Source organism: Podarcis pityusensis (genome assembly GCF_964106645.2).
Source record: "Podarcis pityusensis genome assembly, chromosome: Z".
In the NCBI taxonomy this organism is placed as follows: domain Eukaryota; kingdom Metazoa; phylum Chordata; class Lepidosauria; order Squamata; family Lacertidae; genus Podarcis; species Podarcis pityusensis.
In genome coordinates this window covers 46,690,732-46,704,867 of record NC_138044.1, presented here as the reverse complement: position 1 = coordinate 46,704,867, position 14,136 = coordinate 46,690,732, and the positions used below count along the sequence as shown (strand labels likewise).

Sequence of the window (14,136 nt, the reverse complement as noted above, 5' to 3'; positions counted from 1 at the left end):
AGCAGCTGGAACGAGATCACAGAAGGGAATTTTGTATATTAGCCCGGCGCTAATAGCGGAAGGCTAGATCTCCCTTTGTCTTGGATGTGATGCACTGAGATTTGCCTTGGTGTGCAGAAAGTGAAACTGGCGTCGATGAGGACTTTGGACTACAACAGGAACATAAAGAAGAAGAAAATTAAAAATATTTCACACAGAACTACAAAGGACTAACCCGCTTGCTAAACTAATTCAGAGGCTGTTAAAAATAAATGAAGGATCAACATTGGAAATGTTTTATTAGGATTATTTGGGCTAATTAAGGAATGCAGTAAAATATTAAATCATCACTCCCTGAACTTCAGAGCATAGGAAGTCACCCAAAGATATATAATTCGGCATTGGATATTTTTTGATTGTATTATAATTTGGAATGTTTTAATGTGGTTTTTATTGGATTGTTAAAATGGAAAACTTAATAAAAATTATTTTAAGGAAGGAAGGAAGGAAGGAAGGAAGGAAGGAAGGAAGGAAGGAAGCTATTCCATAAATGGGGTGTCACCACCAAGAAGGCTCTTTCCTTTTTAGCTACCCACTTCACCTCACTTGAAGGCAGGACATGGAGCAGGTACTGAATATCAGGGGCTAGGAATCACAAATAACAAGAGTGTTGTTGCTATTGTGGGCCGACACCATAGGTGGACTTCACCATAGGTATCTGGTTGGCCACTGTGAAAACAGGATGCTGGGCAAGATGGGACGTTGGCCTGATCCAGCCACCAGCTCTTCTATGCTAAGACACTATTTCAGGTAACCTGGTTCCAAGTCTTTCTGGCTTCGTTGGTTAAAACCATCACTTTAAAATAGACCAGGAAATGGGCATGTGTTTTCTAATAGCTTAACAGCTGACAAAAGTTGTACAAAGCAGCCACATTTCGGAAGGAGAGGGCCACACCCGTTTTACTACCCCTCTCTTTCCCCTCTAAGAGTACACGGATTTTAATTTGCCCTGTCAATGCGACTGACTAAATGTTTGCATTTCCATCACTTCAGAAGATGTTAGCACCTCACTCAGGAAGCAGCTTTTTCTGAAAGGTGCAGCAGATTAAATGATAGCATCTTGTGCTTCCTAGTCAAAGCTATCTCTTGCATTCTAAGATAACCATCAGTTTGCTTGCACAGTGGAATAGGAGGAAGCTGGGTGAGAAGGGACTGCCATCGTCCTCTGCTGTGCTTCCTTTGCCGCAGGGCATGAGGTAAGAGTGAGGCAGCGGATAGGAAACATAGGAAACTGCCTTATTTATAGGCAGACCATCGGCCCTTGTAGCTCAGGGCAAGTGAAATGATCAAGGGCAACTCCCCCATGAGGAACAGATGCAGCATTTGGGACAGATGCAGAGGAAACACAATGGAAGTTTAAAAAACTAAGCATGGCACGGAGGAAGCAGATATGAAGAAGTTTTTCTCCCCCCGTTCAGAACGTTGGGCATCCAATGAAGCTTAGTTTTGGAAGATTCTGGACAGATAAAATGAAGTCCTTCTTCATTGCAGCACATACATAAACTAAGAACTTGCTCCCCAAGGAGGCCAGGACGACCACTGACCTGGGTGGTTGAAGGCTGACAGGTAAACCATGGAACTCCCTCCCACGAGAAACAGTGTTGGCCACCAACTTAAGATGGCTTCAAAAGAGGACTGGACAATTTCTCAGAGAAGGCCATCAATGGATACGCATGACTACAACTCTGCTCTGCCTCCACAGCTGGAACCAGTCAAAGTTCCAAATCCCACTTGCTGGGAACCACAGGAGGGGAGAGGGCTCTTGCGCTCAAATCTCCCACAAGCACCCAGTTGGCCACTCTGAGAACAGGATGCTGGACTAGATGGGCCATAAGCCTGATCCAGCAGGATCTTCTTATGCACAACACCTGCTTCGTAGTAGACTGTGACTTAAAAGGCATTTTTGACCACTCTTTATGGAGAGGGCTAATTCATGGCACATTATTTAGCCACGAAGCCTACGTGAAACATTCATATAGAACAGATGGTCTACTTCTGAATGCTAATTGCTAGGGGTAAACAGCAGGGGAGGGCAATCACCCAATCCCAGTTTATGGTCTCAAGACAGGTGAGGATGCTGCTCTGCTGAAAGCTAAACAGGTCTGGGTCTGGTCAGTGCCTGGATGGGAGACCTCCTGGGAACCACAGATAGGCTACTGTGGGTTCCATGATGGAAGAAAGGAAGGACATAAAGGGTTAAGAAGATAAATAAGAAAGTAAACATCTTTCTCATGCCCTGCTTGTGGGCTTCTAGGAGGTATCCAGTTGGCCCCTGAGAGCAACAAAGAAGATGGGTTTAGATGGACCTTTTGGTCTGATCCTCCAGGGATCTTTGTAGGTTCTTATGAAAGGGAAAGGTTAAACACAGATAACCAACCTTTTGCCCTCCCAGTGTCACTGGACTACAACTCCCATCACCCCTGCTCAATGCCCGTGTTTGCTGGGACTCATGGTGGTTGGAGTCCAACAGCATCTGAAGAGGTTTAGGTCAAAAGAAGAGCCCCACTAGGAGCTAAAGACGTCAAAGGTAGATAATCCAAGGCTTATAAGGACCAATGCTCTGGCTCACTGGAAGAGATCTTTGTAAGTTCAAACCCCAACTAGCATGCAATGCTTGGCAGAGAGCCTCCCACGCACTGCAAGAGGACTGCACCAGGCATATGCTAAGGTGCCAGCTGGGTGCACCTCACTTATCTCAAAGCTACCCCACATTCAAAAGTTTCTAGGTACAAGGGGCTGCCTTTAAGCCACTCACCTGAGCTGTGGGTTTGCTGGGTGCTGGCGCCTGTGCAATAGGCCTCAATCACTTTAAGGATCTGTGCATCTTCCTCCAAGGCAGCAGTACCTGTCAAATGTCGCAAAGGCAGGTGAATGCAAGAGACGACTCTCACCCAATCTGGCTTCTATTAACTTGAGAAGACTTAGCTCAGCATCTAACACTGATTTCTAGCTTTGCTGTTAGGTGGAGCGGCACAATTTGCTTTATGTTTCATCTCTGCCTCACAAGGGCTAGAACACTCAAGTGTTCTAGTCAGAAGCGAGGGTTGTATTCAACTAACTTTTACTCAAAGTAGGCCCAATTAAATTAATGGCAATGACTAAGCTCATCCAGACTTCTTTTTGTGTCCAAGCACTTTTTTCTTTTTGCTGTGGTGCTTTCCCCATGAAAACCCACTCTTTACTGCAATCTACAAAAAACCCAGTATTAAAGAGAGGTTTTTCCTGGGGAAAGGGGCAGGGCGAAATAAAAATGAAAAGTCCTTGAGCAGAGACTGTGGGAAAGCTCGGAGCAAAAGGTAAGTGTGGATGAGCCATCAGTTAGGTCTATGGATCTACTCTGAGTAATAAAATGTAGTTGAATACAACCCTGAGAAACTGCTGATTTTCTAATACAGTGGTACCTCAGTTTTTGAATGTAATCCATTCTGGAAAACCATTCGAGTTCTGAAATGTTCGAAAACTGAAAACTCAATAGCTGACAGCCAGGCCTCAGGATCTTACAGTCAGCGGAAGCTGTGTTTCATGTTCGACTTCTGAGGTGTGTTCGAGAACTGAAGCATTTACTTCCAGGTTTACGGCGTTCGAAAACAGAAATACTCGTCAACGGTGAAGTTCAGAAACCGGGGTACCACTGTATTTAAAATGGAGGAAGCAGGTACAGTGGTATCTCGGTTTACGAACTTAATCCATTCTGGAAGCCCGTTCTTAAACCAAAACTGTTCTCAAACCGAGGCGCGCTTTCCCTAATGAGGCCTCCTGCCATCGGTGCCTTTCCACCATTTGGCTTCCGTTCATGTTGTTGTTGTTTAGTCATTTAGTCGTGTCCGACTCTTCATGACGCCCCTGGACCAGAGCACACCAGGCACTCCTGTCTTCCACTGCCTCCCACAGTTTGGTCAGACTCATGTTTGTAGATTCGAGAACACTGTCCAACCATCTCATCCTCTGTCGTCCCCTTCTCCTTCTGCCCTCAATCTTTCCCAACATGAGGGTCTTTTCCAGGGAGTCTTCTCTTCTCATGAGGTGGCCAAAGTATTGGAGCCTCAGCTTCAGGATCTGTCCTTCCAGTGAGAACTCAGGGCTAATTTCCTTAAGAATGGATGCGTTTGATCTTCTTGCAGTCCATGGGACTCTCAAGAGTCTCCTCCAGCACCATAATTCAAAAGCATCAACTCTTCGGCGATCAGCCTCCTTTATGGTCCAGCTCTCACTTCCATACATCACTACTGGGAAAACCATGGCTTTAACTATACGGACCTTTGTTGGCAAGGTGATGTCCGTTCATAGACCGAGGTAAAGTTTACAACCCGGGACACTATTTCCAGTTTTGTGGAGTTCATAAACCAAATAGTTTGTAAACAGGGCTGTTCTTAAACCGAGGTACCACTGTATTTATCTTGGCCTCTGTAACCTTGAGTGAAGCAAGAAATCTTTTTATACCAGTCAGAGTCCTTCCGGACGCAGTTTGTATTGTGTATTCATGACGTTTTCTGCTCACAATGGTATTGGGGCAGTCATATGTGCACCCACTTTCAATACCTTTCACACCTGCGGAAGTTTCAGGGTGGTCTGCTTCATTTCCAAGCAGTGCATGAGCTGCAACTTCCTACAGAAACCCAGTAACTTTTCTTTTCGTTTTACTGCAAATGTTCCCGTTCACTTTTCCCCCCATCCCTATGCATGGCAATCATATAGTAACACTGGTGAAGCCTCACAGAACAACTAATAAAGCAGAATGCTAAGTGGACTGTCCAGTATAATAAATCCATCACTAATGCACTATTATGCAGAATACGCGACCCCAAAAATAACCCACAGCATGCCTCTGAAGACTAGTTGTTGTGAATCGCAAGTGGGGAGATAGCAGGTTACATTCGGGTCCTGCTTGCAGTTTACATTTAGCCACTGTGAGAACAGGACACTGGATTACACAAGTCTTTGGCCAGAACTAGAAGGACTCCACTGTCCTTAATCTGACCAGCTCTTTCCACTGTGCTGGTAGAGTGTAGTGAAAAATCACCTCTAGGGATCCCTGCTCTGATTCAGGGGATGCAGAACTCCAGCAGAAGTCTGTGGTTCAGCAGCTGCCCATCTGCTTGCTGGCTGACCAGGGTCACATTCTACTTGCTAAAAGGTGCTTAAAGTTGTTAGGAGACCCCACCCCCACCCCCTGCTCGCAGAACTACAATTCTCAGAGTGGTTTAACAACCAATCTCTATTCCCAGGATAGTCTGGGAAATGTAGCTCAATGAGGGGAATCTCCTGTTGAGATGGGTCTCCTAACAACTCTCAACAGCTTTAAACTACATTTCCTAGTAGTTGCCAAAATTCTTTGGGGAAAGGCATGGCTGTTTAAAGCGGCATGATACTGCTTTAAATGTGCAGTGCAGATGGGGGGTCTTAGATATTACACTGGAGAATTCTGCGGGTTTTCTTTTAAATGCAATCCCTACAAGTACAAGTCATGCAAGTCAGCTCACTTTTTCTAACGACAAATTCCTCATCGGATGCTTTCCTGTCTTTCCTTTTTGGAAGGAACTTCTTCATTGTCTTTGGGCTCTTGCTTGAGTCCTATTTTTTTAAAACAACAACAACAATAACACATACTTCACTTAATAATGAGATAGCCAAGGTTATGAATAGAGAAATCTTAGCTAACAATCATCTCGGTCTCAGCTGATAAATCTGGGGTTGTGGGACAAAGCAATACTTATAGGACAAAAAGCAGGGTTGGAACTTGGTAATAGGGCCAGAGCCATCTTTCCTGTTGGGCTTACTGGTGCGTTGCGCCAGGGCACTGGCCTCTCAGGGGTGCCCCAGCGAGTGGGGGAGCTGCGCGGCTTTGCCGGCGGCCTCCCCTTTCCCTGCACGCCCACCAGCTGTACCCTGTCAACTATATTCCTGGCGGACGTGCAGCTTGCCTCCCAAGCCTCCCCGGGAGGAGAGCAATGCCCACAGAGGCATGGGGAAAGGTTGACAAGTCGACAACTCTGGGAAACTGGGGGGGGGGGCACCGGAGGGATCTTTCCACCACGATGCCAGATATGCTCAAGACGGCCCTGAATACAGCACCCTGTGTGAAAACAAAATTTGACACACACACCCCAGCACCTGTGTCACCTTTTGAAAGCTGGCTAAGCAAGGTGCTGGTCTTTGGGAAGGAAGCATGAGGGCTGTAGTAGGGTCCAAGAGACCTCCCATCTCCTTCCCAATGCTGGGTAAGTGCTAACTAGGCTTGAGGAAGGAGGAAGGAGGAAGGAGGAAGCAGGAAGGAGGAAGGAGGAAGGAGGAAGGAAGGAGGACTCTGGGACCCTCCTTCCGAAAGCAAGGGCTTACTAGATTTTGGGAAGCATGTGGGAAGGCGTCCCTTGGGCCTGGCGCCCTGTGCAAGGGAACCAGTCGTGCTGCCCAAAATCTGCCTCTGCAAAAAACAGTTTATTTGAACTTAAACAACCCATGTTTGTGACACAACAGATCTCAACTTAGAAGAGGCACTCTCTTCTATGTGAGAGAAAGGGAATGAATGCTTCTCTGAGGAGACATGTCTCTCACCCGAGGAGATGTCTAAGAAGCATTCCTTTCTATGTTCAAGAAAAAGTATTTTGAGCATCTATTCATCTTTCCAATTAACTGGGGGTATCTTTTTAGCAGTCAAAAGTTGTTTTATCTGAAGGTGCTAGTAAAAATTAGATGAAACCATGCGACAACCCAGTCTCTAGCCCTTCTAGAAAGAAAGTTATGAAACAAAATGGGCAGGTACACTTCTAAGTGATTTCTGTGAAATGAGCAAATCTGGTCAATGAGTCAACTCAGAGGGTCGATTGGTGAGTGAGTTGTTTGGACACCATGCAATATAAATCTCTGGGGTTCCAGAAGGGATATTATTTTCCCATCTCTTATAATGCACTTTTCCTGCTTCTGTCCTATTTTGTAAATTCTGCAGGCTAAGCCTTTTTCTCATATGGGAACATATAATTATGAACCGATGTGGATGCCATCTTGAGATCATCATGGAAAATTACAAATGTTTTCCATCATGGAAAGTAGAAATGATTTCAAACCTAGTGCCTTTTGCATAGTGCTGAACTCCAACTCCACTCCCTGCTGAGCAGGTGACAGCAAAGGTTGCAAGGTTTTTAGCTGGGGCAATCAGAATAAGATCCACTATTTGACTATTGATTCAAACCCCTAAAATGTATTTTATATAATTGACTTTTTATTTCTATTCTTTGTATATTGTATTGTTGTTTTATTCCTATGGCCAATGGCTGACGCAAATAAAGATTCATTCCTTCCCCTCCACTCCCCGCTGCCCATTGGCTGCGCTGGTGAGGGTGGATGAGAGACATTGGCTGCACTAGTTTATTCTGTTTCCTAAACTGTTGATTTCCACATTATTTCTGAGCTCTCGCATGACTTAGAAGCCATTTCCAGAATCATAGCTGAACATAGTGCAAGTTTTTGTGTTATTTGTTTCTGGGGGGGTGGGGGGGTGGAAGAGGGAATCTTTTGCAAATAAAATGGAAGTGAGAGCTATACTCTAATATAGTTTTATGTCACATGAAAGCTCAAAATATAATGCGGAAATTAACACTTCCTAAGTGTTTTCCCAATGTTTTCCTAAAACATCGGGGAAATTGAATAAACTGCCTCATGAATGCACACAGAGTCCATAACATCTGGACTCTGTGTGCATTACTGAACCATAATCCCAAGATTTCCAGCTTTCATTAAAAAAAAAGAAAGAGGAAATTTCTAATATTTGCAGATCCTGAGATGTGATGCAGAACGTACAGCCGCTATTCTTCCCAGGGCTTTCTTTTGATAGAAATCAGCTTCCTCCCTCACACACCCCAAACATTCCTGTGGGCTCCCATGATCTGGAAGGCACTATGTGGGTAAAGGATGACTTAAGAGCCGCAGGCAGATGGATCTTTTTCCCCCATGCTCTGAATTTCAACCGCAGCATTAAGTGTCCTTTGCAGAAGTGCTAGAGAGTAAGTCCCATTGCTTGCAGCCAAGACAATGCAGAAAAGTGAATGGCAATGAATTGCAAAACAAACAAACACAGAGCTTTGCTCTGGGAAAATATGACACACGAATGCAGAAGGTGGTGGGTGGGTGGGGTGGAGAGAGAAGGGGAAAACCCACTTGTCCTTTGTTAAAACATACATGCAATGCAGCGACCCAGGAAGCCATGGCGATGATTCCATCCTTACCTTTAAAATGTAAGTCATCCTCTACCGAATGAACATAAAAAGAAGAAGACAAAGACAAACATGAGAAGGTAAGCATGATTCATGGAAAAAAGCAGCTGACTTTTTTCAGCCTGGTATCTTAACGGGGTGGGTAGGATTTGCCTTTACTGATACACCATTGGAAGAGCATTTTATTTATTTTGCATTGCTCACTGTTTAAGTTTTACTTTCGCTTATTGCATTTCTTATCTTGTTAAGCCGCTCTGTAAAATAACTGAAAATTTGACTATTACTATTCATAATAACAAGGAGGAGGAAAGGCGTTGATTAAACACTGGAAAACTCCCGTGGAACCAGAAGCTCTCCATTCATGGAGGAAGTTTCCTTCTGCAACTCTGAATGACTCACTGCTCAGGGTCTCCCCACTTCCCAGTTAGCCTCTGCTGCAGGAAGGGGGTTAAATCTTCTACTCACCCATGTTGCATATGGTCAGCTCACTCAACTGCTCCTGAGAAAAGGTCATCCGCCCTCAAAGGGGAGTCTGCCTGTCATGTCTCTGTACGAGTCGGTGTGGGCTCCAGGTTTCGAGGGGCACTTGGGCACTGCATTCTCAGGGGGACCTGTTTCTACCCACCTTCACCTCCCGGCTTCACCACAAGCATTCCCCAAAGGAGAGTTACTGCTCACTCAAAGAGGGCAGATGAATAGGCAGTTACAAAGAATAGTAGAATTGTATCCAGGAAACTCAAGGGCAGGAATAGATAACCTTTTCGCAAAGAAGGGTCATTGATTCACAGAGGAAAGTCAGTCAGGGAGCCTTGGCCAATGGTGGGTGGGGACAGAGCCATGGTGGGCGGAGCCAGAACACAAAACAGAGGCCAGCACAGCCTCCCTGTGAGCAAGGCTTTAGCCAAATATCTTATAGCATGGTTGCTGGATTTCCAACGCCCACTTGAGATTTCTCTGCAGTGGGGCAATGCTGACTGCCATGATGAGCTCCCACACTTAAAAACTGATGACCACACCAGTGCTCAGTTACTTAGACCCATGGACAGCAATGGAATATACTCCCAAGAAAAATGGACACAAGAATACTGAGCAAGACGAAACAAAACAAAATATCTTTGGCAATGTCTGACAATGTTCATGAAATTTTAGGAACAAAAATAGACCATCAGCCCCCATGTACAGAAGCCAGCAAGCCTCCAGCACAAGCAGTGTGAGGGGTGAGTCGTGTAAAAAATGAGTCATTAAAAAAAAAAAATCCCTGAAAAGTATTGAAGAGTGATTTTATAGTAACACCTTTCGGGGGTTGTGGCACAAGTTTCCTGTATGATGCAAATAACTCCCCTATGTCAACCCAGTTTCCTGTGGGCTTAGATTTGAACACTGTTATAGTGTGAGAAGAAATTGGATGGATGCAATTAAATGGGGAAGTGGTTTTCTTTCTCTGCGAGACGTTTGGCTCCTGGAGCAGTAAACCTTTACCTTTTTACCAAATATGAAATGTACTTTATTCCTAAGAATCCCAGTTCTTCTATGGGTTTAAAAAGACAAAAATACACCCAAAGGATAAAATGGGGGGGGGGGCCTCATAAGAGAGTTGCTCCACCCCCTTGATCATTCTGGCTGAACTTTCCTGAACTTTTTCCAAATCTACAATATCCTTTTTGAGGCGAGGAGCCCAGAACTGTGCACAATATTCCAAATGCGGTCACACAATAGATTTGTATAATAGCATTATGATATTGGCAGTTTTCTATTCGGTTCCTTTCCTAATAATGATCCCTGGCATGGAATTTTATCTTTTCAGCAGCTGCCGCATACTGGGTCAACACCTTCACTGAGCTACTGACATGCCCCCCGCCCCCCGAAAAAAGGGGAGACATAAGAGCAGCCCTTAAATATTTGCAGGGTTGTCATGAAGAAGGCAGAGCAGGTGTCTTTGTTGGACTAGAGTACAACAAAGCAGATTTCAGCTAAATGGCAGGAGAAACTTCCTAATGGTAGGAGGTGCTCTCCTCTCTGGAAGTATTATGCAGAAGCCAAGTAGCCGTCCCTCAGGGATTCCGGAGGTATGTCCTAAATTACAGCTCCTGCATTGAACAACAGGATTTATACTAGATGACTTCTAAGGTCGATCCCAACACTAAAATTCTACGGCAGTGGAAGAGCTTGCCTCTGGGTTGCCCTTCTGCCTGGATTTGTAAACTTGTTGCTTAGTGGGGCCAGCCTCCTGTGTTAAGCTTACACATCCAGCCACAAAGCGAGACAGCAATGCCCAGTATTCATCCAGCGGCACAACCCAGACCCATTTGTGACAATAATTACCTCTTTGTAGCTGAGTGCCACCGATGGCCTGAGGGGAGGTGCGGGGCGGAGGCAACTTAAGCTCCAGGGCTTAACGATTTTGGGCGGCTCCAATGGGCCACGGGCTTGTCCAGTAGAGCTGAAAGTCTGATGATAAAACAGTTCTTATTTATTGATTTAGCTTGTTAATCTGCTGAGAGTTCCCACATCTTCCAAGGAAAGGAAAGAAGGCCCATTTTGGTTCACCCGCCTTGCAAGCAGAAGGCCCCAGGTGCTATCCCCAGATAATGCTGGGAGAGAACACTGCCTGCAAACCTGCGGAGCCACTTCCAGTCAGTGTAGGCAATACAGAACTAGATGGCTCAACTCAGGATAAGGCAATTTCCTATGTTCTTGATGTTCAGATTCCACTTGAGCTTTCACACAACATAAAAGCCACAAAGGGAAATATAGTCGAGCACAGCACAAGTATGTTGCTCATTTCCACTAGAGTGGTATCTTGGTTCTCGAACTTAATCCATTCCGGTAGTCCGTTCAACTCCCAAAATGATTTGAAAACCAAGACATGGCTTCTGATTGGCTGCAGGAGCTTCCTGCACTCAATCGGAAGCCATGGAAGCCATGGAAGCCTCGTCGGACATTCGGCTTCTGAAAAACGTTCACAGACTGGAACACTCACTTCCCGGTTTGCGGCGTTTGGAAGCCGATTTGTTCAGGAGCCAAGCTGTTCAAGTACCAAGGTACCACTGTATTTGCAAACTTTTTTTGCTAGTCTCTCTCCCCCCCCCCCCATTTTTTGTTTCTGGAAACTTGCACTAAACTTGCACTATTAAATTTCCAGAAGTGGCAGAGGAAGGGAAATTTTTGTGGAGTATCTGGAAAAAACCTGTAAACATGTGAAATCATTGGTAGGATTAGGGTGAATTCAACAGTTTAACACATAGCAAAGGTGTTAAATGGATATACAAGAATATGCAGGATAGGTGGGAAAACTAAAGGAACCAGGGAAGAAGGGAAGTTGTAAATGGCTGGCTTTTTAAAAAGAAAGATAAAAAGGTAAAGGGACCCCTGACCATTAGGTCCGGTCATGGCCGACTCTGGGGTTGCGGCGCTCATCTCGCTTTATTGGCTGAGGGAGCCGGTGTACAGCTTCCGGGTCATGTGGCCAGCATGACTAAGCTGCTTCTGGCGAACCAGAGCAGCGCACGGAAACGCCGTTTGCCTTCCCGCCGGACTGGTACCTATTTATCGACTTGCACTTTGATGTGCTTTCAAGCTGCTAGGTTGGCAGGAGCAGGGACCGAGCAACGGGAGCTCACCCTGTCACGGGGATTCGAACCGCCGACCTTCTGATCGGCAAGTCCTAGGCTCTGTGGTTTAACCCACAGCACCACCTGTGTCCCTTAAAGAAAGGTAGGAGTGGGGAAATGTTTGTTTTAATGTGAATGTGGTTTTGTAACACTGAAAAAATATAATTTAAAATAAAAAAAATCCAGAAGTGGCTTTTCACAGTTGGTGAAAGCTCAGCTATAATGTGGAAATCAACAATTAGGGAAACATCAAGGAAATAAAATAAGCAGCTGCAGCTTTAGCCAACCCAAATAGTTTATAAATGAGCACACAATCTAAGAGGCTTCAAAAGGGATCTGAAGGGCAGAGGGTGAAGGCAACCCATTCTTTCTTCAACTCCTACATAGGAATCTGGTCATAGTAGATTTCCAGCACACTAACACCCCCTGCAGGAACAGAAGGTGTGTTGCCACCCTCCCCAGGAGCCTGGAACAGACCAAGATTGCCCCACTAAGCAGATCAACTTACAGAATGAGAGCCCCAGGAGTGTGTCTTGGAGAGGCTTGAAACCGTCCCCCTGGTGAGCCTGTGCAAATGGTCAAGCCAGTCGTGCAGATCCTGGCTGTTGTTGCAATGCACCGTAATCCGGTCGATCAGGCTCCCTGTACGAACCAGGTTAACTCATTTAAAAACAACAACAACAAATAATAATAGCCCACTCATTCTGTTTTGGCTTCAAGTACCTGTTTGCACAGCCAAGGCAGAATTGAACCCCACCCTCCCTCCCTCCCGGCTCATCAGCTGCTGCCACAAGTGACACCACTTGATTGACAGAAGGATGGGGGCTTGTGGAAAATGGCGCCATGGGCCAAACTGGAATGGCATGCCAGGTCAGGGCCAGAGGTTCACCACCACTGCAATACACCATTTATTTCCACTAAATAAGGCTACCAACCATGGTGGCAGCATCTTCTTTCCACTGCCAGAGGCCATCAGAAGGATTCAACTCAGTGTTACTGAAAATATGCACACTGAAACTCATGGACCTCAGTCTGTAATTGTTTTCAGAGAGTATACTATGAGTAAAACTTAGCTGAATGCCACCTGACATCTCTCTGAGTACCAGTAGCTCTGAATTCACAAGTGGGGAGAGTGGCTGGTACACTCAGTTGCTGCTTGTGGGTTTCCTCACAGGATGTAGGTATGGCCATTGTGAGAACAGGATGATGGACCAGGTAGGCCTTTTGCCTGATCCAGCAAGGTTCTCCTGATGTTCTTACGTTCCTATGTATTTTATATTGTATTCAGCATTTTGCATCATTGCTATATGTTGCTTCTTCTTTTTTTGCCTTCTATTGCAAGCCGCTTTGAGTATCTTTACAGTAGAAAAGTGGGTATATATATATTCAATCTAATCTAATCAATGCATGCATCTAAGCCACTAGCAGCACACTGACCTGAAATTTCAAAAGCATGTTCATTGACTTCCACATCTTCTAATTTTGTGACCATCATACCTATTAAAGGGAGCTTTCCCTGCTCCCAAGAAAGAAAGAAAGAAAGAAAGAAAGAAAGAAAGAAAGAAAGGTATTATGTCAACGTTTTTCTGAGAAACCTTGCAATATGTAAATTTTAGTTAGGGACTGCCACCTTATTAAAGAAACCCAAGTCAACTCATCAAATCAATTAGCTGAATATGCTCAAATCGGCATATGACTCAAAGAGTAGTTTTGAAAGGGGAGCTGGGTTTCTTTGATCTTAAATAGAACACGTATACATCAGCGCATCTGAAGATAATGTGTGCCTTCCTGTGTAAGTGTGAAGAGAGAATGCCTGCTCTAATCTAGTGCCAGGTTTATAGTGCTTCCATAAGTATTTATACAAAATAAAAAATAAAAAGTTGCATTGCTCCTTGGAAAGATTGGCTTCATAAAGTCTGGAATTTGGCTACACTGTCAAAAATAACATCTAAGGATGAGAATTGCAAGTGAATATGGAAATAAATTTTGGGGAAACCGGTTGCCCCTTATACAATATTGTCAAGAAAATAATTTATTCCCGCAAAGGCAAATTTAAGTGGATTTTGAGGGGGCTCTTTTGGAAGAAATATTGTCATTTCATCTTAAGCCATACTTTATTGTAGAATATTATGATTTGAAGTATTTTTTTCTGGAGCAGTTTTGTTGATTATTGTTAATAATTGTCAAATGATTAGATTTCTTTTTTCTTAAGGCAAACCTACCTCATTTACATTTCCTGAACTAATAAGGAAACTAAAACGGAGCTCTCCTTTGAAATT

General features: G+C 44.6%; 1 protein-coding gene across 3 annotated transcripts in view; it reads right to left on the bottom strand.

Annotated features, from left to right (window-relative positions):
• The window catches only part of ARHGEF6 (Rac/Cdc42 guanine nucleotide exchange factor 6), a 373,875-nt gene that overhangs the window by 309,493 nt on the left and 50,246 nt on the right, over positions 1–14,136 (bottom strand). For all 3 annotated transcript variants that reach the window (XR_013981476.1, XM_080990089.1, XM_080990090.1), the window contains 6 exons: positions 13,295–13,373; positions 12,366–12,499; positions 10,569–10,694; positions 8,259–8,279; positions 5,520–5,610; positions 2,795–2,884 (listed from right to left, as the gene is read on the bottom strand). Coding sequence is in view for 2 of the 3 variants with exons in the window: in XM_080990089.1 (XP_080846215.1) it covers positions 2,795–2,884; positions 5,520–5,610; positions 8,259–8,279; positions 10,569–10,694; positions 12,366–12,499; positions 13,295–13,373 (541 nt within the window). In the remaining variant the exon portion in view is untranslated. The remainder of the gene's footprint in view (positions 1–2,794; positions 2,885–5,519; positions 5,611–8,258; positions 8,280–10,568; positions 10,695–12,365; positions 12,500–13,294; positions 13,374–14,136) is intronic.